The sequence below is a fragment of the Tinamus guttatus genome, unplaced genomic scaffold (assembly GCF_059628265.1).
Source record: "Tinamus guttatus ecotype Peru unplaced genomic scaffold, ASM5962826v1 Tinamus_guttatus_pri_ptg000026l, whole genome shotgun sequence".
In the NCBI taxonomy this organism is placed as follows: domain Eukaryota; kingdom Metazoa; phylum Chordata; class Aves; order Tinamiformes; family Tinamidae; genus Tinamus; species Tinamus guttatus.
This window is the reverse complement of record NW_028288560.1, coordinates 1,506,027-1,532,078: the sequence shown is the minus strand read 5'-3', so window position 1 is coordinate 1,532,078 and position 26,052 is coordinate 1,506,027. Positions and strand designations below refer to the sequence as shown.

The 26,052-nt window shown below is 55.2% G+C and overlaps 1 protein-coding gene across 1 annotated transcript in view; it reads right to left on the bottom strand.

Moving 5' to 3' along the window:
* The window catches only part of RNF123 (ring finger protein 123), a 44,921-nt gene extending 33,894 nt beyond the window's left edge, over positions 1–11,027 (bottom strand). The window contains 15 exon segments of the mRNA XM_088527240.1: positions 96–213; positions 679–752; positions 951–1,043; positions 2,200–2,325; positions 2,462–2,566; positions 2,707–2,813; positions 3,322–3,473; positions 4,315–4,382; positions 4,849–4,935; positions 5,389–5,474; positions 5,788–5,842; positions 6,977–7,074; positions 7,891–7,970; positions 10,030–10,114; positions 10,835–11,027. Of these exon segments, the coding sequence (XP_088383366.1) occupies positions 96–213; positions 679–752; positions 951–1,043; positions 2,200–2,325; positions 2,462–2,566; positions 2,707–2,813; positions 3,322–3,473; positions 4,315–4,382; positions 4,849–4,935; positions 5,389–5,474; positions 5,788–5,842; positions 6,977–7,074; positions 7,891–7,970; positions 10,030–10,114; positions 10,835–10,916 (1,416 nt within the window). The 5' untranslated portion in view covers positions 10,917–11,027.
* Positions 11,028–26,052: the final 15,025 nt, after the last annotated feature.

Genomic DNA, 26,052 nt, shown 5'->3' with positions numbered 1-26,052 from the left:
CTTCAGCAAGAAAGCAATTGGATAGATGCTTCTGTGGCCATAGCAAGCCATGAAATTTCTTTAGTCTCCCTACTGTGAGATTTGCTCTTACTCACCTCTTTGGTGAAGCGATTTGGCCACCACGTGGTGGGAATGAGCTCCTGCAAACCAGCCTCCTCCACACGTAGAGGGCTCTTGATGTAGAAGAACACAACCGAACGGAGTACATCAAAGCTGTGGCAAAGTTAAAGTAAGCACAGAACCTACATGGCAGAATGTGCACAGTGCATTTTCACAACTGTAATGCGAGACCCCTTTCCAAACAACCACTCAAAGCTCTGCAAAGTCCTGGGAGAAGCCCCATGTAGCTGTCACAACTGACAGCCCCATGTAGCTGCCTGAATGATTCCGTGGCGGCTGAACTGCTCTGAAAGTGGTTTTGCTCTAAGGTCATTAGGGTGGTCAGTCAGGTAGAAATGAAGTCCTTCCTCTTAGGAGGATGTGACCTATAAGGTACCAGTTCTCTGTCCTCAAAGCAGCATTTTGCAAAGAACGGTGTCAGGCAAACAGAGGAGACCTGAGAGGTGACCTCTCAAAGACAGGGTGCTTCTGCCCCTCAGGCCCTGCAGATCCCTCAGTCTCCTGGGCTGCACTACTGTGGGCAGGGAGAATCGAGAGCAGAGGAGATGCAAAGGATACAGAACATTGCTGAGTAGGTATTTCCTGGATTTCTCATGCTTCAGGACTGCAATAGTGAGACGGAGGTAGTGAATCTAAGGGAAACAAGAGAAGCAAAACTGATTCCGTATACAAACGAGGACTCAGCCCTCTAATACAACATGACAGAACTGACATTGCTGGATGAAATGGCTGCAGATGGTTCAAAACATAAGCTACTTTTGGACAAGGAGACAGCACAAACAGAATTCTGGCTAGTGACAGATTCCTGGAGATTTGGAAATGCAACTCACTTGTAATCCCAGGTCTGGGATGATGGGGGAGAACCTGTAAGCCCGTAGCAGGGACATCAGTAACTGCTTGAGGCACTCATGCACTTCATACTCCTGAGAAAAAAAGAAACACATCGAACAGCAATAGCAAGGAGTGAGGAACAGGCCTTGCCTGCAGCATTGAAAGGATGCAGCACCCACTTCTGAACTGAAAAGGCAAGTGCTCCAAACCAACAGTGTTTGTCCGCTGGAATCCATGGGAGAGACTTTTGCCTGAGCAGAAGTTTGTGCTATTGCTCTCCTACAGGGAAACAAACTTCTGCACTAGTAAAACCAACCCTGTGGACTTCCACCATATGTCAAAGTCCCACGTTTAATTCAACTGGGTTGAAGCAGCCCCATCTCCACATCCCCCAAATTTACCCAGCACATAGCATTGGCAGAGCTAACCCAGAAAGAAAAGACAAGTTACTCCTGTGTAAATGAGGCAATGGTCAGAGACCCCAAAAGGCAGCTCTTCCAACTCAGAGCCAACCAGCAAGAGAAGAGTTGACTCTCCAGGTAATGTGGCACCTCTGCCAGGGCCTTTTGGCTTCGCTTCTAGGAGAGTAGGTGTGAAATTTTTCAGTGAAACTTTCATGGCTGGAAAGGCCAATGCTCACTTCTATTAACTGTTACCAAAGGCAGATCTAGCAAGAACTCGCGCCCCAAAGGACAGAGCCCGGCCACCAAGATCCTGGCAGTGACAGGCTCTGGGGAAAAGCCCCAGCATATGAGCAGCAGCAGCTCCCCAGTGGCTAGCAAACACCAGCTCAAACAGGCATTCAGGGAAGCAGTGAGCCATCATTCAAGCTGGACAGGAAAAGGTGCAGGAAGGCCTTTTTTGCTTCCCAGCAGCACTGTAAGTGGGGGATTGTGATGCCTTTTCCACACCAGGTCGATCTCTTGCAGCACATATCAAGGGAACAACTCATTAACCATCACAGAGCAGGAACTTACTCAATAGCACTAGTTCCTTTAGCAGTAAGAGAAGCTTAGAAATGCCTTGCTAATATAATTCCTGGTATCGCCATTATTGATTACTCTGTATTCAATCCTCATTCCTTGGGGCTGCAGCAGCAGCCAGATATCCCAGGTGAGATGATGGTTGTCACCAGGACAGGAGAGAAGCTGATGGCTACTAGCATTTAACAGAGAAGGTTCCTGTTCTCAGCACTTTTCATGCTCTCCTTGTGATCCCTGGAGAGGAACCAGTACCCTAATGACTCACCTCCATGAGAAGCCACATGAGATCCAGCAATTGCTGGATAAGGGGATGGGCCTCCACTGCTCCTCCTCGCTCCAGGATACTCAACAGGAAGGTCATGAGCACATCTTCGACCAGGTACACCTTGCACTACAAATAGAGAGCAAAATCAACAGTACTCCAAGGCACAATCATTTCCTAGTGAAGACTAGGGCTGAATTTGCCTCCCCTTACAAGCACAGTAGCAGGTACCTTCAGGAGCTTGCAATGGGCAGACAAAACTCACCATAAGAGGGGCAAAGTAATTGAAGATGTGGGCTAACGTAATCAGCACCGTGGGTTCTCCCTGCAGCTGCCACACGGACGTGTCCTTCTCCACCAGCTTCCCCTCCTGCAAGGACAGACCCAGGGAAACCCACAACTTAGATCCAGCCTGCTGCACCCTAAAATCAACAACTAACAGACCAAGAACTGCAGAACCACATTTCCTAGCACAGTGCACAACGGAGCTGTGCAGTAACACTAGCTTACAGTCACATCTATCCCGATATGGATCACATTCTTCAGGTAGCCCAAGAGCTTGCGAGCCTTCAGGAGGTCTGCAACAGGAGGATCTTGCAAGGGGCGGTAGCCTTCCACTGGATAGGTAGGCAAGCGTTAAGGTAAAATGCAATCTGATACTTTCATCCTTCCTCTGAGCACGCAAGAAAAAGAGCGTATCTCTGTGTGTGCCTCCGTTACAGTTCACACCACAATGTATTCCCAACGGCTGAAAAGCCACGAGTTCTTTCCCCCACTTCTTCAATATCGCAAGCAGCAAATATTTCAGACCACACTTGTGCTCTCATCAGAAAAAGTGGAGAAGCTTCCACTACAGCTAATTAACAGGCACATTCAGGACTGCTCTGACAGGCAGCCCCCCTCTACAGTATTAGATGTCGGTTCAGACCAGAAAGCAAATCTCAGGGCAGAAGCTGTCAATGCTGCTTGTGTGCCCAGTGGTTCTGCTCCAGCTGAGATGCCTGATTCTTCTCTCCTTGATGCCACTTTGAGCCAAAGGGCCAAGAGGAGGAGTGGATTCCCTCAGGTATGGATATTCTACAACTTCCCAGGATGGTCTCAAGACCATCTCTTTCCCCTTCAAACCTCCTCAATCTGCAGCCAAAGGATATCGGAGCGGGCGGCTGCCGAAGTTAAAAGCAACAGACTCTTTGAACGAGAGGCTGATGGCAGGGAAATAAGCCATTCCAGCACCCCTGGTGATGTTATCGAAAGCGGTTCCCAGAGATATGCCGTTCCTGAAAGAAGATAAGCCCATGAGATTTCAGCCACACTGGGAGGGTTTTGAGCTCACTTGGGTAACCCAGGTATTTTTCCATTCCCCTCCCACCAGCACAGACATCTCAGTCAGTCCTGCCCCCCTCCTCACCCTAGACCTGGCCCACAAGCAAACACCCCAGCTTCACTGGGCACATTTTCATAAGGTGGCACAGGAAGACTCTGGAGGCTACACAATATGCAAAGCCCCATTCAGTTCCAAGGGCAACCCAGATCCTTAAGAGATATCTGAGATATCTCAGTAGGGTGTTTATTAAAGACGAGTGACATTTCTGGGTTAGTCTGTTTGTTTGGGGTCAGTGGAAATAGGATATTGTTCTCAATCTACTCTTCTCTGAAAGATGCTATAAGCACCTGACAGTTTTTAATTCAGGATGACTTATTTCAGGATGCGGTTTAGGGGCCAGCAACAATTCTTATTGGGCTGGCCACTGCTCACTGTGCACTGGAGGTAAAGCTGGAGATTTTTCAGCCTTTCCACAACTCCCAGTGGGTCGAGGACAGCCAAAGCTTACACTGGCCACAGAAGCAATCTGTGCAGCCTGGATAACTGTGGTGTTATAATTATGGGAGAAGCCCTCCCCTCCAAAATCCTAGGAAACGACACAAACTTGGCAGCTTGAGTATCTTTCTACCAACTACTCTTCCCTGAACTTAGGAGACTCAGTAGCCCTTTTACATTGCTCCTGAACAGAGCAGGAGCAGGACAGAAATAAGGCCCAGCAACCTGCTGAGCAGTGGGGAAATCTTTATATTACATGCAGCCATCGGCACAGTAGGGAACTAGGTGAAGTTACTTACAAGCAGAAGGCAATGGTGCCCTCATCAAGGTCTATCAGACAGCTGACAATGTCACCCGCTGCCCAAGACTGCAGAAAAAAGAGAAAAAAGAGTTACATGTTATCCAGATTATTCCCAATGGCTGCAACACAGCCAACCTTTTGTGATTTAGGGTCGAAGAAGGGACAGTTCCTTCTCACAGTAGCTCACGTAGCATTTTCTAACACTTCTGAGAGCTGCACATAAATCACTAGCAGAATATTCTCTCCCTCAGCACCAGAACGAAACTGGCATTTGCCTCAACACCGCATTGCCTCTGATGCGCTACGAAGACTCTAAGCCTTCCAGAGGTGACCAGCAGCTCTGTGCTGGGATTCAGTCTGCTGGGGCTGCCAAACAAAGCACCCACAGAACTTGTCCAGCACCTGATCGGAGCAGACTCAACAGCTCAAGGGCATTTCACAGTGTCCAGCAGAATCCAGCCAGTGAAAGGAGCTACCTGCTTTCTTCTCTTCACTACATAGCCATCCTTCTCTTCCCTGGATGTCTACTCACTTTGCCGTAGTTGGTAGTAGTCACGTTCCACTTGCGCACCCTGTTTCCATCGTAAGCGTAGGAATCTGGTGTATCTCCAACTCCTTCCTGCATCGAAGGACAAAAGAGGAGACTCAGACTTGACCAAGCATAGAGCCACAAACACAATATCTGTCTCACTGTAGCTCCACAGAAAAAGCAGCTTCACAGGGGAGAGCAACCAACAGCACCATCACACAGGGGAGAGCAACCAACAACATTAGTGCTCTGACTGGGCAAAGAAAGCCCTTGTTCTAGGAATGAAACCAACAGGCGATGACTTTTGCTTCAGAGAAATACAGTATTTTCCATTTATTACTGGGCCGGAAGAATCTTGGCACTTCCACGCCTTAATCACTATGAATAAATAAATCAAACATCCCACTCGGTGCCTGGGAAGAGCTGAGCTTGGCCAGCCTCTCCTAGAGGAAAAGCTCTGAGCGCTGGCTGCTGCGGGCTGCCCTTAGACAAGCTGCCAGCACCTCAGACCCACATGCTCTCCGAGAAGGTGCCAGCCAGTACCTCCTGATTAAATCTGCAGCTGAGCGTACACCAGCCAATCTGCATGAGTCCCTGGGAGGAGATGAGCACCTCGTAGATCCATTTCCCTGCAAATGGAAGAGAGGTGCCACACGCTGAAGCCATGCCACACGGCCTGCTGCTAAAAGAGGCAGCACCTAACAGTGCCACCCCCCCAGAAAAGACTGTGACACACAAAAGAGTTTGGGGAATTCCTCTGTCCTTGCAATTGTCATTTGGAAATCGTCTGCTTTTCCAACTTCCTGGAAAAGGCAGTGGATGAATTAGGGGGAAAAAGGGATCCAGATCTGGAACTGTAGCATATTTAGGATTTCCTGAGCTCTCTAGATGTGTAATTCACCACACACTCTTCCTCAAAGCATCACCTGCTTATCCGCTTACCTTTATATACGCACGTCGTGGCCCTGATGGAGCCGAAGTTACTGTGGCCAATCACCTGCACCAAGAAATAAGCAGGTTTTAAAAGCAGACAAAAAAAAAAAAGCATCTTTGCCCAGGCCTACCACCCATTCCCTCCAGCCTAGGTCGCAAAAAACATGACAGAATGAAGAACTATTCACAGAGCACAGCACAGGGAAGAGGTGTGACACCTTCCCCACCCAGCAGCTGCAGGCAGAGCCAACAGGCCCTGTTGGCCTGGGATGGGGAACCATCCGTGGTGCTCCCAACAGCTCATCCATGCTTGGTGAATCCCAGCGAAGCACTGCAGCACACCAGCAGTACAAGGGCCACGTGGTAACACTCAGGTTCCCCGTGAATCGTGACAGTGTATGAAAGTAACTGCTATTTAGGAAAGACAGCTGAATCCCCCAGACAAGCTAAAACAAAATTATAGATACAGCATGTCCAGATGACAGCTCAGGATAAGCAGGTATTTAATATGCTGCACAGATATACCTTTAACTACTGACTCTCTCAAGCTTGGGACAGACCATGAGAAAGAGATGAAGGTAGCAATAGTGAATTCACAAGCAAGCCAGTCAGACCTGACATGGGAGTAGGTTCCAGGTACAGCCAAGAAGCAACAGCGTGTGGTCAAATGGAAGAGGGGATGAGAGCACTCTCCTTTGCCGAGGAGAGGAGGACACATGGATTAAAGCACAGCATGTGCTCACGGAAGGGCAAAAGGAATGCAGAAACTGCTGAAGTAGGAGAGGATGCCTGTACTCTCCTGATTCTCTGCAGGAGGAACAAAAGCTAAGGAGCAAGCAGGGAACTCAACAGAAATGAAGGAGAAAGGAACATGTTGAAACAGCAGCAGGGGGGCCTCATCCTCAGCCCTTCACCACTCTTTAAGAGAACTGGAAGGCAGGCAGGAATCGGCAGTCTGCTGGAGGGAGGCACAGGGAAGCTGGCTGCTTTCCCTTCCCTGGCTCAGCCAGGCTCCTCAGCGAGCTGCAGGCCTGGTGAACACTTCCCCTTTCTCACACTCCACTCAGAGTTTAAGACTAAGGGGCACTGCTAGGCTTGTCCCCGTGTCCTCCTCATCCGGTATGAAGACCAAACTGAGAAGCCCGAAGTGCTTTTAGTCCCACATGACTGTTTCCTACTGCATGAACATCACACTCACCCCAAGTAAGTCATCATCAACCAGCAGGAGCCCCTCAAAACCGCTTGTGTGGTCCAGCACCACAGGAGAGGGACCGAGCCGGCCCTCGGCTGCCTGATCTGAAAGGAGAGTTGCAGGAAAACCTGTTAGGGAAAGTTGTGCGGGATTTAGCAGTACACCTGATGAGTGCCACCAGCTGGACTACAGCATCATCACCTGAATTCTGCTACAGAGGAAGATGACTAAATATTGCTGACAGAGCACAGGAGCCTCAGGAAAGGAGACAATAGAGAGATTCATAAGGAGGTTTTCACAACAACACATGAGGTCTTAGCTACACAGCAGTCAGGTCATATGTTCAGTTTTCCACGTCACCTGAAAATTGTCGTGCTGAAAATTTCAAAGGCCAAACTAATCTTTGAGCCAAACATTTGGCCAATGTATCATATAACAAGCTAGACTCTGATTACAGGCAGCAAGAAAAAGAAAGTCTTCTTTTTAGAAGAGCCAGATTGTATCCTGCCACATTCTAATTCACAGGAACAGACGTGAGCAGCAGGAGGACCAAAAGAAACACCCATGGGAGAAGCAGCTCACAGGAATCTTCAACAAGCCTCTGCCTTTCCCAGTGGGAACAGTACTCCACAACTGGTCACAGGCATGGTTTAGCCCATCATTATCAGTACAATATCTCCAGTATTTGCCCCAAACTTTTTTGAAAGCAACCAGTCAACAGCTTGCCTGGAAATATGCCTCTTCCAGCTACAAGCAGACCTACTTCCGGGATGGCCGATGAGCAGGCAGGATTTAAAGAGATGATAATGAAAGCACAGAAGGGCAGTGCTCAGTCAGGTTGCCCTTCACAAAACAACTTGTTCTTCCCGCAGGGCGCTACAGGAAGAAGCAAACCTGGACAAACACTCAGTATCTCCTACCTCGACCGTCTTCAAAGCCATTTTCCTCTGCTAGCAATCGGTCAAGGTGTTCCTGCAGGTTCTGGAACGTCAGATGCTTTCTAGGGAATAAACAAACAGAGGAGCTTTTCTGAAAACTCTCTGTTCACCAAGTTTTTAAGGATTTCAGATCGTTCATTTGAGTCAGCACTGTCCTGCACTGCTGGATGTGAACCAGAAAGTTCTGTTTTTCCACATTTCCTGTCATTAATCTCAGCACATTGAGGCAACAGATGAACCAAGGACAAAAAAAAAAAAAAGAAAAAAAAAAGAAAACTGTGAGCAAGCAAACTGGTTAACAAAGGATGTTAAAGCTTTCAGGCTGATCAGGAATATTTTGTGGCAGTAAGAAAACTAACAAGCCTGTCGTATCAGCAACTACAGAGCAGGAGTTCAGCACAGTCAGCGCTGTACAACCACAGCAGGTCAGGTTTATTTCTTCTCCTAAAGTTCCTCATATTATGAAACAAGAGAGAAGATCATACCAGAAGCTGTAGTAGGTCATTCAAAGATTGATTTAACTTAACATCCTCTCCAACTACAGCCAAAACCATTTTCTCTTCATGCTTTTTGCACGGAAGAGGCCTCTTCTTTCATTCATTTGCATTTCATAATAGCAGCAAACTCGGCCACCTCATGCTCACCCACTTTTCAAGTCACTTAAGCATCCAGGCCACATCACAGACTATACTGCAGGATTTCCCTTTACTGTGAGAGTCATTAGTTACGCCTGTATCTGCTTCCTGTTTCTGAAGTCATCGGTGGAGCAACTTTCCCTCTTCTCCAGGCCTACAGTGTCCCTAATACACTATGGCAAGAGACCTTTGGAAAGCCTGCTGGGTGTGAAGATGCACAGAGGTGGAATCAAGCAATTTTGGTTGGTGAGAGAGGTGCTGGCTTCAACTTAACCAGCACGGAGAAGTTTTTGAAGTAGCATAAGACAGCTAGACACAGCCAAAACAGCTAAACACATCTGCAACAAGCTCCCCTGTATGGAACTTCGGCCTCCAAAGACAAGACACCAAGCCATAAAACTTGCTCCTATATTGGAAATTTTATGTGCAAGACCTGCTCGGCTGCTACTGGGCCTTCTACCAAATAGCTGAGTCCAAGAAGGAAGACAGAAAGGTGGAAAAGAAAAAAAAAAAAAAAAAAGAGAGAGAGAGAGAGAGACCAGTCCAACAAAATACCAGCTCTGTGCTTTCAAGTCATTAATCCTGGCCAAAAAAAAAATTGAAGTATTGAAAACTCAAACTGGACAAATGGAATATTACAAGGCACGCTGGCAGGAGAGCTTGTGGTAAAGTAATATGACCCACTTTGCTTCTCCCCTCGCTAAAAAACCCTTCGCTTTCCAAAGGACCAAGAGCTATTTTTAGCAGCTCCAAGTGCACATTCGAGCTGGCAGCAGCTAAGTATAGCTTAGGTGGAATGTGACCCAGGCGCGCTGCAGCGCGCTCGGTCAGGAGGAGCTACACGCTGGTCTTGTTCCTACAACGCTCATACTTGTGCTCAACCTGTCCGACTTGTCTCTGGAGAAACAGCTAAACACAAGGGAAGTTTTTCTCAGGCAAAGCTGTAAGTTTCTGGGCTATGAGGTGAAGGAGAATTGAAATCAAATAGAAGAAGACACTAAACGGAAGCTTTGAATTGCTTTTCCTTTGGTGACTCCTAGTAAAAACAGTACCCACAGGTACATGGCTTGAGAAATGTATGATATGCAGTGCATCAGTAACAGCCTTGCAGGGCACTGTCAGATTATTTTTCACTACTGCATCTGAAACCTGTGCGTTTTGCACTTCTATTTACCTTTATAAGCAGAGGGGGACACAGGACCAATAACGTCAATGGCTGCTTGCCTCCTTATTCCAAAAACACTGCCAAGTGATTAAATACGTGAGTTTTTACAAATAAATTTTTGAAGAATCCTTCCTGGAAACGCCTGCAATTTGAAAAAGCCTTTGAACAGTAGGACCTAGGAGCCATTTCTGCAACAGGGCACTGCTGTTCTTTGAAGCAAACTCATTGTGTGGCACTGAGAGAGCTCTCCTTTCACCACAGTATTGCATAGCTGGCGACTGACACAGCATCACTTGCCATCTAATGAATGAAGTCCACTACCTGTAAGCAGCTGCAGGCTGGACCCCATCAGCACTGGTGAAGACACGATGCAGATAATCATTCAGCAGCCTGCTGTTCACAATCCCTTGCAGAAAAATAAACAACAGACACAAAATAAGCTTTGGGAGTTGGAAGGTAAACTCAGAAACATTAATTTTAGGAACAAGGAAGAAACTGATAATGGAGAAATGATGTTCAAGTTTGCAGATCACTGTAGTGAAAAGATGCAGCTATACTGTACTATAAACTGTAGTATAGCTACTGAGATGAAGATCTTATCTAATCTAGCCCACAGCTCACTCTGATGAGGCAGGCCTCATTTTAGCTTTTGTTGTGCAAAACAACCCCTAGTTTCGTATTAATGCAGCTTAATTACTGGATGCAACAGAGCCCCCAAACACCAGATTCACAGTCTCTAAAGCACACTACTGCCAGACTGCTCAGTGCAAGGGAAAAGGGACTGCCTAGCAGATGTTGCCATTTCCCAAGTATGGACTGAGCTGAGAACTAGGGAAGCTGTCCCTGCTGGAAGGAGATCTACCTGCATCAGATGGGCAGAAACAGTGGGCACGACCTCTGTGGCCTGCAGAGGCAGAGCTGTGTGCTGAGGAAAGAGCATCACGGACTTCTGCTGGAGTCCTCAGCACTACAGGGATGCTCTCCCAGCAGCTAATCCCACTTCAGGCGTTCATCCAACTCCAATCTCACCACAGCCAGAAGGCAGTTGACCCAAAATGAGGCAGGGGGTGGGTTTACCCCTCACCCACAACAGTCCTGCTTCTACATGGCCTGCATAGCCACGTACCTGTGACCTTGGACTTCTCCGGCTCCGTGCTCAGCCTGTAGTTCTTCCTTGAGAAGGCAGTGCCAGCCCCTCTTGACGTCATTCTTCACGGACACCAATTCCCGAGTGGACATAAGACAGACAGGCACCTGGAGCAACGTTTCCTGGGGACGATCCTGCCTTTACGCTTCCCTCTTCTTGGAGCAGGATGTACCTGGACTGAACAACAGGGATAGAGCAAACACGCATGAGAGTCCGTGTGCTAACGAGAACACCACACAAGAGTCCCAGAGCTTGACCAAAGCGACTGCTCTCAATCCACCGCTCCAACAGCTCCAAACCTTCTCGCAGCAGACAAATCAAACCAAAAGCAGGGACAGCACCAACCCAGGCAACCTCTGCAGTGAGTTGGGGCTAGCGGCACTGAGCTAGCACGGCAATCACCGGCGCCAAAGACAGCTGAAACCAGCAGCCACGCTGCATTTTCACATGTGCCTCATGAGGCACTTCCACTTTTCTCTCCCACGTTGTATTCTTCAAGACAAGGATATGCACCTGGTTTGTTTTAACAGATTATTATTCAGCAAAGAAAGGAAGAAACTGAGCTAAACCAGGCTAAAAAAGAAAGAACGTAACTGACTACAAAGCAAAAGACCTTGAGATCAAATGTCAGCTTTATTGGGGAAAGATGACATGTAGGCAGATGTACAAAGAAGCGTTTAGAGGTGAGAATCTAGCACTAAAGAGTCAAGATTGGGTATCCGAGCCAATCTGCCACACGCCAGGGCAAAACAGGACCGAAGCAAAGATGAATAAATGCAGAATAAATGCAAGTTGCCAGTTCTATCCAGCTCCAGAATACCAGCTTATACCCCTCTGCTTCCTGGTTATCCAGCTGGCCAGCCAGCACTAGGAGTGTGTCCTTCAGGAGACACCTGTCCAACAAACTGCTTTGGGGCCAAAAAGAAAGAGGCAATAAAAGCAACAACTGCAGGAATTAAACGCTTGCTGTTGGCTTTGCACGAGAAGAGAAACCAAGGTGAACCCACGAAAAGCCGGGGAACTTGCCAAGGGTTGCAAGTGCCCCAGGCAGCCCTCTGAGAGGCTGCTTAAGCTTCGGCTAGACTTCAGACAGGATTTCTTAAAGCCTCTTTCCTCCAGAGCTACCCATGAACAGTGTCTTACTGCCCTGGCATGGCCCTGCCAAGCCAAACGGCTGCAAAAAGCAGCCCGGACCAACATCCCTGGACGATTCGCGTCGGGTATTTAAAACAGCAAAGAAACAACTAAACAGAGTCACATCATTTACTACCAAAGCAGAGCAGTCAGCAAAATACCTACTGTAGGCGCACAATGCAAACACGCATCCCATCCCCACATATACATCTCATACACAACCTGAGTTGAAAGCACTTTTAGAAAAAAACACTTTTACCCCAAAAGGCACCACTTTGTATCAGAACTGGCAGGTCAGGGCCGCCTCTGGGTGCTCCTTGCTTTTCCCTGTATCCACAATGCCACAACAGCCTCAAAGGCCAGCTTGGGAGCGCAGCACAAACACGGCCAGCACTCGGCTGGACACGAGATCCGCTGTCCTGGCCGGGGATTTTTCCCACCGGAGCAGACGCTACTTTCAACAGGTCGAGGAAAGGTTTGAGCAGCAGCCGGGGGACACATCTGCCCCCTGCACCATGCCAGGTTGTGTCTTTACGTCAGCGCAGCCCCAGCGAACCTGCCTGGCCCCGAGCTGGGCCACGGCTTCATCCCCATTCCCTTGCCAAAGGAGGGCAGCTTCCAGCCAAGAGGCTGGAAAAACAAGGCGGGCGAAGCCAGGTCTCCAAAGGGAGCCGACACGGGAGGGACGGCGAAGCTCTGAGGCTGGGGCCAGTAGGGGCCGACTGATCCCCCCCGCAGAAACCTGCCTGCCCCCTCAAAGTCAAGAAACACCCCTAAGCCCAAAAAACTCCCCAAAAGCAGCAAATCCGGGACCCCTAAACGTGGCAGCAGGGTTATTAACCCAGCAACACCCCAAAACGCGGTGACGTTGCCCAGATGCAGGGGAAAAGGCCAAACCGCCCAATCTGACCCAACCCCCAAACACCCTCACACCAAAAACGCCCCCGAAATGGCGCGGCGAGAGCCCAAGCCCCAGAAACACTCCCCGCACTGGCACCACACCGGGTGCAGGAGACACCCCGGCCGCCAGCACCTTCCGCACCCCCCACAGGCGGCAGCACCGGCGCCGCCACCACCCTGGGGCCCACAAACCGCCGGCGAGGCCCGAGCGCGTCCGCCCGCAGTCCAAACGCCAGCCGGGCCGGCCGCGGCGCCCGGGACAGAGACGGGACAGCGAAGGGACGGGGCCGCAGCGGGGCCCGGGGCGGGCCGGGCGGCAGCTCCGCACTCACCGCGGCACCGGCGCCACCGCTCCCCGCTCGGCCGCCGCCGCGCTACGGCGAGCCGCGAGGGCCATGGCGCGCAGGCGGCGCGCGCGACCGTGTTGCCTAGAAACGGGCGGCGCCGGGAGCGGAGCGCGGCGGCCCCTCCGCGCGGCCTCCCCCAACCGGAACCCACCGGGACCGCCACCACCGCCACCGAGAAGTGCTCTCAGCCAACACCTCCTGGGACCAGCCATGCACAGTTCAGCGTGCCCAAAACACTCCCCTTGCTCCCGCCTGCCTCTTGTCGGCCCCTCTGGGGCTGCCCTGCCACCCCTTGCTCTTTCACCTCCCACCAAGGAAAGGCTCACACCAACTCGCAATAAAAGGACCTTTATTTCCGCCGATGGAAGCCGTGGTGGTGGTGACCACCCAGCACGCAGTCCTTCTGCTCCCTGCCCTGCAGGCGGTCCATCAGCCGAGCGGTGCTGCGGGGGCAGGAGGAAGATGTTGTGCCACTGCAAACGCTGCTGAGAATGCAGTGGGGCACCGTCCCGTCCACGCGCTCTGGGTTGGCGGGATGTGAGGGCCCAGGTCGGACCCCCAGGCAGGCCTGCCGGGCACCCTATTTCCCTCAAGCCAGGACAGGAATGACATGGCAGGATGGAGGAAATCCGCATGGATTTGAGCTACTTACCAGCTATCCTCTGCCTTCTTCAGCCTCTGCAGGTCACTTCCACCCGTGGCTCTGAGGGGCTTCGGAGAGCTGCCCAGGAGACCTGGCTTGTGGCTCCAAGGCCAGCAGCGCAGGCAGAGGTAGCCCCGGGGGAGCCATCCCTGCCCTTGCTGGAGCCTCTGGCTCCTTGTGGGCCCGCTTTTGCCCGCAGCCACCTCCGTGCTGGGGAGGGCCGGCTTGGGCACAGTGCTTGGAAGCAGCCTCAGCACCAGCCCCGGCTGCCCGGGAGCTCCACTGCGCTGCAGGCAGGAAAGGTCTTTTTGCAGAGAGCTCTGAGGCCTCTTGTATCTTGGCCTGGCATTTGCCATCTTCCCCCAGGGCAGCCGGCCACTCCTCATGGAGACCTTTCAGCTCCCTCATCTTCTCCTCTACGATGGCAGCAAGGGGATCTCTTGTGGGCCTCCACCTGGCAGGACACCCTGGATGCTGCGGGCCACGCAAGGCAGCAGTGTTAGTGTGGTGTCTTTGGGTGGGGGGTCTGGGCAGTGGGGTGCTGGTGTTGTCATCCCTTCCCCGCCCTTGGCTTGAGCCTCGCCACCATCCCTCTTTTGCGGGCAGTTCAGCAGACAGCAGTCTGGAAAAGCTCTGCTCAAGGCAGCGCCCAACCACATCCCCAGGCAGCAGTGGAAGAGGCCAGCGATGGCTTCTGTGGCTTCGCACTGAGGGCCCTTTGCCGAGGGGTCTCGTAGGCCTGAGCTTTCCTACGAGCCCGATCACGTACCTGCACTACAGCCCTGCGAGGGCCTGCAGGAGGGTGCGGGTTGTATTGCAAGATATCCTCAGTTTCCTGGTGGAGGCCTGCGTTGTCGAAATCACCGCTCCACAAAAATCCTGAGGAGACACCACAGGGCATGTTAGGAGAAGGGTAGCAGCTGTTTGCTAAGAAGGATTTGTGTTCAGCTCCCCCAAAGTCCGGGACACCAGAAGAGTATTAAGGCTCTCCCGCAAGCCTGCACACACGCTCAACACCCAGCGAGCCACAGCCTTTACGGGACACTGTTGTCCTGGGGTTGGAGCGCTGGGGGAAATGTGATGGGGAGAAGGTGCAGAGCAAAGAAGCAAGCCCAGTGCAATCCCTGCCACGCTGTGTTAACAAGGGGCCAGCAATCGCAAGAGCTCTGTCTGCATTGGGAGCAAGCACTGAGGAAGACCTCCCCACACCCTGGGCTGGTCGCCTCCAGGCTGGCCGACACACACAAGGTTGGGCGTCTATTGTGTGCTTCCCCAGGAAGGCCCGTTTAAGAAAGGGCAGCACTTACCCTGCGCAGGCCAGAAATGATCTCAATGGCCTCCAGATACCGGGAACGTTGTGCAGAAAACTGCACGTCCATTTTGTCCCCCTGGCTGGCCATAACTCCAATATCCCCAAGGGTGAAGGCCACGTTCTCCTTCTTCCTCACGTAGGAGGAGAACAAGCGGATGGTCTCCTCCACGCAGCCTTCCACCACTTGCTGAAGAGTAGGAGAGCTGAGAGTAGGCCCAGGACAAGTGCCTCAAGTCCAGCTGTTTCATCTCCAGGTTGACTACATGGAAGAGAAACAACATTGCCTTTGCTCGTCCCTCCAGAAAGGTGCCTGCTGTGGAGGCAGGAGTTGGGGCACTCAAAGAGACAGGCTCCAACTGTGCGCAATGTTGTGGAGCACAAAGTGCTCCAGAGAAGGTCCTTGTCGGAAAGAGCTCTGTGTGGGGCCGTGAAGCTGCACGTGGCTGCTTCTCCCCGCGTGTCCCAAAGAACAGGGAGCAGCCACGCAGCCCACAGGGGATGTGGCAAGGGGAAGCAGCGGGTGGGCGCTGCCATCTCACCAGGGAGAGTCACTTTGCGGTACTGGAGTCCCCGCAGCCAGTGCGCGTCCCTGTCCATCTGGAACACAGGCCTTCGCACGACCAGCCGTTTATTGCCTGTGTCCATGGGCAGCACCTCTCGGAATGTGCCAAAGATGCCGAGCCCCACGATCAGGACAGCCTGCACCGAGCAAAGACACCAAGGGCCACAAGTAAGGAAGAGAATAAGGGATGCTTGTCAGCGCGCTGGAAGGCTGCTCTGAGCCCTCCCCACTGCTGATGAGCAAAGGGACACTTGAGGATGGCTGCAGAGAAGAGCCACCTTCTCGCCATTGTATCCTCACCCTCCTTGTTAGGGTCACCCATGTCCCTTAGCTACAGAAGATGCCGGGGCTTTCTAACAGCCCCGGCACAGCCCCAGCTGGCCAAAAAGCTGCTCTGCAGCACACGGGCCACTGGGCATGCGGGACCGTGGGGTCGGGGGAAGGTTACTCACGGGCACCCAGGGCTCTGCGGATGGCTGAGACCCTGCAGGGCCAGGGCCAGCAGGGCACCAGCGCACCTTGTCCTGACTCAGCTCCTCCAGAATGTAATTGGATACAGCGTCCCAAATAGCAACGATCTCTGGAAAGCAAGAGAAAGACTTGTCAGGCATAGGGGACCCCCTTCCTCTGCGGCCACGCAGGCTGTCGTGGCAGCCCCCAGGCCCGTGTAGCCACCCGCGCAGCCCACGCTCCACAGCTCTATGGACAGCTCAGGGCGTCTGGGGATCCTGCTGCAGGAAGGAGCTCCCAAAGGCCCTACCTTCACGGGACAGCTGCACGAGCGTTCGGAACAAGAAGGCCTGCTCCGGCCGGATGACCTCGGTCCAGGAGCCCTCCATCTTGCTCGTCCCCTTGCCCTTAGCTCTCCTCTCCAGGCAGGGGAAAAGGACCCTCCTGTCGTCTCCTGGCCCCAGACTCCTGTCCAAGGCACCCCTGCTCCTCTGCCTGAGGGTGAGAGGCCCTCAGCGTTTCCCTGCCGCTGCTGTCGCTCTCCTGGCTGCAGAGCAGCTCCCACCGACAGCCGTGAGCAGCACCCGCTCAGCACCGGGGCTCGCAGGGAAGTGCAGGCACCGCCACGTGTCCACAGAGACCTCTCAGTGATGCCACACCCCCCCCCACTGCAACCTCAGCCTCATCGGGCCATCCGTGGGGGTTTACAAGGTCCCACACACACAGATGCCACAGCCAGGGAAGAGCGCAGAGTTTTCCCCTTTTGCTCTGAGAAACACATCCCTTTCCCCCCTTGAGCTCCATACCTGGAAATGAGATCCGTTTCACGTGAGCTTGTGGCCATCAGACCCTGCCCCACGAAAGCCAAAGCAGTGCCCATCTCAAATTGTGCTCAGGCTGTATCCCCCCATGCTGCAACGTCGGGCAGGAAGTCAAACTGGCCAACTTGGCCACAGACCCTCTCCCAAACATGGACGTACCCACAAAAATGGTGCTTACTGCCGCCCCCACTGGTATTTCTAGGCCCCAGGGCCTGCCGTTCTGGAACCTTCGCTGACTCAAGTCTCAGGATTGGCTGAGACACCCATCAGTCAAGGCAGGGTCACCAGTGAAGCAAGTGAGGCGGAACCAGCCTCCTTCCTGTGACTTCTGGAACCTTCTCTTGTGGCAGGCAGACCAAGCTCCTTGTGGTGCTGCAGGGGCTTCTGCGGATGCTGCTCTGCAAAGGGGAAAGGGGGAAGCTCTTGAGAGCGGCCTGTTTGGGAGGCCGTTTCCACTGGGGTGCTGTCACCCAGGTCAGGACAGGCACCCAATGGCATCTGGAGGCAGCTTTTCCCTGACCTTTGCTGCTCCAGATGCCCCCATGCTCTTCCTTCAGCTCTTTTCTCTTCGGGAAGCCCGCGGGGAAAGCCTGCGCCTCCGGGCTGCCTCGCACAAAGAGCTGGAACCTGGAAGGCAAAGGGCAACCCAGCTGTGAAGGGAGGGCGTCCTCTCCCCTTTGCAGCTCATGGCCACTGATCCTCCTTGCTGCCCTTGGAGGCCCTCTCACATCCCGGCTCCTCTGCGAGCAGGCACGGCTGATCTTTGGGAGCTTTTTTGTGGCCCTCATTCCCAAAAGACACACAGGGGAGCCTGCAGCCTGTCTTGTGTGGTGGATGCAGCCCCTTCTCTCTGCTGGGAAGGAGGGCATCTTGGGCAGCTTGGGCAGGGTCACGGTGAGTGCCGGCGCTGCATGGTCCCAAGCAGCACTGAGGAAGCTGCCAAGGAAGTGTGCTCACCTCGGGAACATGTGCACCGCGCTAGGCTGGCTCCCCTTGAGGAGCAGGTGTGCTGAAGAGGGGCAGCTCTGTCAGCAGTAGCTTCTGCAAGAGAACACAGAGCAACTGAGGGCTTCTGAGGCAGCCCTCTCCTTGTGTGTTGGCAAGGGGTTAGCAATGAGAAGAGTGCTCTCTGCACTGGGAGCAAACACTGAGGAAGACCTTCTCACATCCTGGGCTGGTCGCCTGTAGGCTGGCCGACAGACGTGAGGTTGGGCATCTGTCGTGCGCTTCCCCAGGAAAGCCAGTTTGAGAAAGGGCAGCACTTAGCCTGCGCAGGCCAGAAATGAGGGTTTCAACGGCCTCCAGACGCTGGGCGCATTGCGCAGAAAACTGCATGTGCACCTTGTCCCCTTGTCGGGCCAGAACCCCAACATCCCCACAGGTGAATGGCAAGTGCAGTCCCCAATGGCAAGTGCAGCCCCAAAACACGGCACCTCTGGCCACCGTCTCCTCCACGTGCTTTGCGTGACGGGATGTGAGGGCCCAGGTCGGGCTCCAAGGTGCTGCTGGGCCCCCAGGCAGGGCTGTCAGGCACCCTGTTTGTGCAAGGCCAGGGCAGGAAGGGCATGGGACGATGCAGGGAACCCGCATGGGTTTGAGCTACTTATTGGTGCTCCTGTGCCTTTTTCAGCCTCTCCTGGTTCACTTCCACCTGTTTCTTCCAGCGGTCCCGGAGAACTTTGTAAGAACTGAGGAGCTCTGAATTCTGCTTTGCTGGACAGGTCCCTTGCCTGCAATATGGATGAGAAGCCCCTCTCCCCCTTTCCTGGGAACCTTCCGGCCCCTTCCGACCTCAGCTCCCAATTCCCACATGGGAAGTACCCTAGGCCTGCTGCACATTGTGCCCCAGAGGCGAGGAATTGGAGGTCCTGGCAGCTTCTGGGGAGTCACAGCCTCTTGCGTGTCCCAGGTGCTGGCTCTGAGCTTACCCTCTACATACAGCTACATTTGGGTGGTCTTGTCCGGCATTTTGGTGTCTCGCTTACGCCGCTGCTCGGGGCCGAACTGCTGTGCAGAGAGATTTGTTTTGCAAGGAAAAGAAGAAGAAATGGTCCCAACCTGGAGGGCTGAAGGGGCGAGACTCCCTGACCCGTAAGGGAGGCCCCTCATCCTTTCAGAGCCAGGCTCATGCTGCGCAGGCGCTGACACCAAGGGCTGCCAGAGCCGAGTCCCTGCCCACGGCTCCGAGGGGCTCCGGGCGGCTGCCCAGGAGAGCTGGGTTGCGGCTCCAAGGCCGGCAGCGCAGGCAGAGGTAGCCCCGGGGGAGCCATCCGTGCCCTTGCTGGAGCCTCTGGCTCCTTGTGGATGCGCTTGTGCCCGCAGCCACCTCCGTGCTGGGAAGGGGAGGGCCGGCTTGGGCACAGCTCTTGGAGGCAGCCTCGGCACAAGCCCCGACTGCCCGGGAGCTCCACTGCGCTGCAAGCAGGAAAGGCCCTTTTGCAGAGGGCTCTGAGACCTCTTGTACCTTGGCCTGGTGTTTGGCCTCTACCGCCAGGGCGGCCTGCCGCTCCTCGTAGGGGCCTTCGAGCTGCCTCCTCTTCTCCTCTACGATGGCAGGAGTGGGATCTCTTGTGGGCCTCCACGTGGCAGGCTGGGCTGCATGCTGCGGGCCACGCAAGGCAGCAGTGTTAGTGTGGTGTCTTTGGGTGGGGGGTCTGGGCAGTGGGGTGCTGGTGTTGTCATCCCTTCCCCGCCCTTGGCTTGAGCCTCGCCACCATCCCTCTTTTGCGGGCAGTTCAGCAGACAGCAGCCTGGAAAAGCTCTGCTCAAGGCAGCGCCCAACCACGTCCCCAGGCAGCAGTGGAAGAGGCCAGCGATGGCTCCTGTGGCTTCGCACTGAGGGCCCTTTGCCGAGGGGTCTCGTAGGCCTAAGCTTTCCTACGAGCTGTCCAGACGCTGGGAGTCCCCTGAGCCCGATCATGCACCTGTGCTGCAGTCCTGCGAGGGCCCGCAGGAGGGTGCGGGCTGTATTTCAAGGCAGCCCCAGGTTCCAGGCAAACGCCTGGGTTGGCGAACCACCGCTCCACAAAGATCCTGAGGAGACACCATAGGGCGCGTTAGGAGAAGGGTGGGAGCTGTTTGCTAAGAAGGGTTTGTGTTCAGCTCCCCCAGAGTCTGGGACGCCGGAAGAATACGAAGGCAACGGGAGACTCTCCCGCAAGCCTGCATGCACGCTCGGCACCCAGCGAGCCGCAGCCTTTGCTGGATCGTGTGTCCGCAGGCCTTGGCAGGCCCTTGCGACGCCGTGTCCGTAGGGCACGTCTCCCCTGTGCAGCGGTACAAGTGTTCCGCTCCAGCCCTTTCCCAAGGCTCTTACCAGGGATCAGCCTTGCTCTTTGTGCTTTGCTGCCTCCTCGCACCCTCCTCGTTTGGCAGCACGGGCAGAGAAATCTCGCGGTGCTGCAGGCGCTTCCGCGGATGCTACTCTGCAAAGGGGAAAGCAGGAAGCTCTTGAGAGCAGCCTGTTTGGGAGGCTGTTTCCACTGGGCTGCTGTCACCCAGGTCAGGACAGGGACCCAAGGGCATCTGGAGGCAGCTTTTCCCTGACCTTTGCTGCTCCAGATGACCCCATGCTCTTCCTTCAGCTCTTTTCGGGAAGCCCGCGGGGAAAGCCTGCGCCTCCGGGCTGCCTCGCACAAAGAGCTGGAACCTGGAAGGCAAAGGGCAACCCAGCTGTGAAGGGAGGGCGTCCTCTCCCCTTTGCAGCTCATGGCCACTGATCCTCCTTGCTGCCCTTGGAGGCCCTCTCACATCCCGGCTCCTCTGCGAGCAGGCACGGCTGATCTTTGGGAGCTTTTTTGTGGCCCTCATTCCCAAAAGACACACAGGGGAGCCTGCAGCCTGTCTTGTGTGGTGGATGCAGCCCCTTCTCTCTGCTGGGAAGGAGGGCATCTTGGGCAGCTTGGGCAGGGTCACGGTGAGTGCCAGCGCCGCATGGTCCCAAGCAGCACTGAGGAAGCTGCCAAGGAAGTGTGCTCACCTCGGGAACATGTGCACCGCGCTAGGCTGGCTCCTCTGAGGAGCAGGCGTGCTGAAGAGGGGCAGCTCTGTCAGCTGTAGCTTCTTCAACAGAACACAGAGCAACTGAGGGCTTCTGAGGCAGCCCTCTCCTTGTGTGTTGGCAAGGGGTTAGCAATGAGAAGAGTGCTCTCTGCACTGGGAGCAAACACTGAGGAAGACCTTCTCACATCCTGGGCTGGTCGCCTGTAGGCTGGCCGACAGACGTGAGGTTGGGCATCTGTCGTGCGCTTCCCCAGGAAAGCCAGTTTGAGAAAGGGCAGCACTTAGCCTGCGCAGGCCAGAAATGAGGGTTTCAACGGCCTCCAGACGCTGGGCGCATTGCGCAGAAAACTGCATGTGCACCTTGTCCCCTTGTCGGGCCAGAACCCCAACATCCCCACAGGTGAATGGCAAGTGCAGTCCCCAATGGCAAGTGCAGCCCCAAAACACGGCACCTCTGGCCACCGTCTCCTCCACGTGCTTTGCGTGACGGGATGTGAGGGCCCAGGTCGGGCTCCAAGGTGCTGCTGGGCCCCCAGGCAGGGCTGCCAGGCACCCTGTTTGTGCAAGGCCAGGGCAGGAAGGGCATGGGACGATGCAGGGAACCCGCATGGGTTTGAGCTACTTATTGGTGCTCCTGTGCCTTCTTCAGCCTCTCCTGGTTCTCTTCCACCTGTTTCTTCCAGCGGTCCCGGAGAACTTTGTAAGAACTGAGGAGCTCCGAATTCTGCTTTGCTGGACGGGTCCCTTGCCTGCAATATGGATGAGAAGCCCCTCTCCCCCTTTCCTGGGAACCTTCCGGCCCCTTCCGACCTCAGCTCCCAATTCCCACATGGGAAGTACCCTAGACCTGCTGCACATTGTGCCCCAGAGGCGAGGAATTGGAGGTCCTGGCAGCTTCTGGGAAGTCACAGCCTCTTGCGTGTCCCAGGTGCTGGCTCTGAGCTTACCCTCTACATACAGCTACATTTGGGTGGTCTTGTCCGGCATTTTGGTGTCTCGCTTACGCCGCTGCTCGGGGCCGAACTGCTGTGCAGAGAGATTTGTTTTGCAAGGAAAAGAAGAAGAAATGGTCCCAGCCTGGAGGGCTGAAGGGGCGAGACTCCCTGCCCCGTAAGGGAGGCCCCTCATCCTTTCAGAGCCAGGCTCATGCTGTGCAGGCGCTGACACCAAGGGCTGCCAGAGCCGAGTCCCTGCCCACGGCTCCGAGGGGCTCTGGGCGGCTGCCCAGGAGAGCTGGATTGTGGCTCCAAGGCCGGCAGCGCAGGCAGAGGTAGCCCCGGGGGAGCCATCCCTGCCCTTGCTGGAGCCTCTGGCTCCTTGTGGATGCGCTTGTGCCCGCAGCCACCTCCGTGCTGGGAAGGGGAGGGCCGGCTTGGGCACAGCTCTTGGAGGCAGCCTCGGCACAAGCCCCGACTGCCCGGGAGCTCCACTGCGCTGCAAGCAGGAAAGGCCCTTTTGCAGAGGGCTCTGAGACCTCTTGTACCTTGGCCTGGCGTTTGGCCTCTACCGCCAGGGCGGCCTGCCGCTCCTCGTAGGGGCCTTCGAACTGCCTCCTCTTCTCCTCTACGATGGCAGGAGTGGGATCTCTTGTGGGCCTCCACGTGGCAGGCTGGGCTGCATGCTGCGGGCCACGCAAGGCAGCAGTGTTAGTGTGGTGTCTTTGGGTGGGGGGTCTGGGCAGTGGGGTGCTGGTGTTGTCATCCCTTCCCCGCCCTTGGCTTGAGCCTCGCCACCATCCCTCTTTTGCGGGCAGTTCAGCAGACAGCAGCCTGGAAAAGCTCTGCTCAAGGCAGCGCCCAACCACGTCCCCAAGCAGCAGTGGAAGACGCCAGCCATGGCTCCTGTGGCTTCGCACTGAGGGCCCTTTGCCGAGGGGCCTCGTAGGCCTAAGCTTTCCTACGAGCTGTCGAGACGCTGGGAGTCCCCTGAGCCCGATCATGCACCTGTGCTGCAGTCCTGCGAGGGCCCGCAGGAGGGTGCGGGCTGTATTTCAAGGCAGCCCCAGGTTCCAGGCAAACGCCTGGGTTGGCGAACCACCGCTCCACAAAGATCCTGAGGAGACACCACAGGGCGCGTTAGGAGAAGGGTGGCAGCTGTTTGCTAAGAAGGGTTTGTGTTCAGCTCCCCCAGAGTCTGGGACGCCGGAAGAATACGAAGGCAACGGGAGACTCTCCCGCAAGCCTGCATGCACGCTCGGCACCCAGCGAGCCGCAGCCTTTGCTGGATCGTGTGTCCGCAGGCCTTGGCAGGCCCTTGCGACGCCGTGTCCGTAGGGCACGTCTCCCCTGTGCAGCGGTACAAGTGTTCCGCTCCAGCCCTTTCCCAAGGCTCTTACCAGGGATCAGCCTTGCTCTTTGTGCTTTGCTGCCTCCTCGCACCCTCCTCGTTTGGCAGCACGGGCAGAGAAATCTCGCGGTGCTGCAGGCGCTTCCGCGGATGCTACTCTGCAAAGGGGAAAGCAGGAAGCTCTTGAGAGCGGCCTGTTTGGGAGGCTGTTTCCACTGGGCTGCTGTCACCCAGGTCAGGACAGGGACCCAAGGGCATCTGGAGGCAGCTTTTCCCTGACCTTTGCTGCTCCAGATGCCCCCATGCTCTTCCTTCAGCTCTTTTCTCTTCGGGAAGCCCGCGGGGAAAGCCTGCGCCTCCGGGCTACCTCGCACAAAGAGCTGGAACCTGGAAGGCAAAGGGCAACCCAGCTGTGAAGGGAGGGCGTCCTCTCCCCTTTGCAGCTCATGGCCACTGATCCTCCTCACTGCTCTCGGAGGCCCTCTCGCATCCCCGCTCCTCTGCGAGCAGGCATGGCTGCTCTTTGGGAGCTTTTTTGTGGCCCTAATCCCCAAAAGACACACAGGGGAGCCTACAGCCTCTCCTGTGTGGTGGGTGCAGCCCCTTCTCTCTGCTGGGAAGGAGGGCAGCTTGGGCAGAGGCACGGTGAGTACCGGCGCTTCATGGTCCCAAGCAGCGTTGAGGAAGCCGCCTACTCGCTTGGCCAAAGGCTGCTAAGGAAGCGTGCTCACCTCGGGAACATGTGCACCGCGCTAGGCTGCCTCCTCTGAGGAGCAGGTCTGCTGAAGAGGGGCAGCTCTGTCAGCAGTAGCTTCTGCAAGAGAACACAGAGCAACTGAGGGCTTCCGAGGCAGCCCTCTCCTTGCTGCTGAAGGCAGCACATTCCTCCTGCTCCAAGAGGAGGCTGCATCTTCACAACCCTCCGCTAAGCTCTCCACTGCTAACATTACCCCTCCTTCTGAGGGAGATAAGGTGCAGAGCAAAGAAGCAAGCCCAGTGCAATCCCTGCCACACTGTGTGTGTTAACAAGGGGCCAGCAATCACAAGAGCTCTGTCTGCATTGGGAGCAAGCACTGAGGAAGACCTCCCCACACCCTGGGCTGGTCGCCTCCAGGCTGACCGACAGACACAAGGTTGGGCGTCTATTGTGCGCTTCCCCAGGAAGGCTGGTTTGAGAAAGGGCAGCACTTACCCTGCGCAGGCCAGAAATGAGGATCTCAATGGCCTCCAGACGCCGGGCGCATTGTGCAGAAAACTGCATGTGCACCTTGTCCCCTTGGCGGGCCAGAACCCCAATATCCCCGAAGGTGAAGGCCACGTTCTCCTTCCTCACGTGGGAAGAGAACAAGCGGATGGTCTCCTCCACGCAGCCTTCCACCACTTGCTGAGAGTAGGAGGTGGCCCGGGACAAGCGCCCCATGTCCAGCTGCTTCATCTCCAGGTTGACTACGTGGAAGAGAAACAACATTGCCTTTGCTCGTCCCTCCAGAAAGGTGCCTGCTGTGGAGGCAGGAGTTGGGGCACTCAAAGAGACAGGCTCCAACTGTGCGCAATGTTGTGGAGCACAAAGTGCTCCAGAGAAGGTCCTTGTCGGAAAGAGCTCTGTGTGGGGCCGTGAAGCTGCACGTGGCTGCTTCTCCCCGCGTGTCCCAAAGAGCAGGGAGCAGCCACGCAGCCCACAGGGGATGTGGCAAGGGGAAGCAGCGGGTGGGCGCTGCCATCTCACCAGGGAGAGTCACTTTGCGGTACTGGAGTCCCCGCAGCCAGTGCGCGTCCCTGTCCATCTGGAACACAGGCCTTCGCACGACCAGCCGTTTATTGCCTGTGTCCATGGGCAGCACCTCTCGGAATGTGCCAAAGATGCCGAGCCCCACGATCAGGACAGCCTGCACCGAGCAAAGACACCAAGGGCCACAAGTAAGGAAGAGAATAAGGGATGCTTGTCAGCGCGCTGGAAGGCTGCTCTGAGCCCTCCCCACTGCTGATGAGCAAAGGGACCCTTGAGGATGACTGCAGAGAAGAGCCACCTTCTCGCCATTGTATCCTCACCCTCCTTGTTAGGGTCACCCATGTCCCTAAGCTACAGAAGATGCCGGGGCTTTCTAACAGCCCCGGCACAGCCCCAGCTGGCCAAAAAGCTGCTCTGCAGCACACGGGCCACTGGGGATGTGGGGCCGTGGGGTTGGGGGAAGGTTGCTCACGGACAGCCAGGGCTCTCCGGATGGCTGAGACCCTGCAGGGCCAGGGCCAGCAGGGCACCAGCGCACCTTGTCCTGACTCAGCTCCTCCAGAATGTAATTGGATACAGCGTCCCAAATAGCAACGATCTCTGGAAAGCAAGAGAAAGACTTGTCAGGCACAGGGGACCCCCTTCCTCTGCGGCCACGCAGGCTGTTGTGGCAGCCCCCAGGCCCGTGTAGCCACCCGCGCAGCCCACGCTCCACAGCTCTATGGACAGCTCAGGGCGTCTGGGGATCCTGCTGCAGGAAGGAGCTCCCAAAGGCCCTACCTTCACGGGACAGCTGCACGAGCGTTCGGAACAAGAAGGCCTGCTCCGGCCGGATGACCTCGGTCCAGGAGCCCTCCATCTTGCTCGTCCCCTTGCCCTTAGCTCTCCTCTCCAGGCAGGGGAAAAGGACCCTCCTGTCGTCCCCTGGCCCCAGACTCCTGTCCAAGGCACCCCTGCTCCTCTGCCTGAGGGTGAGAGGCCCTCAGCGTCTCCCTGCCGCTGCTGTCGCTC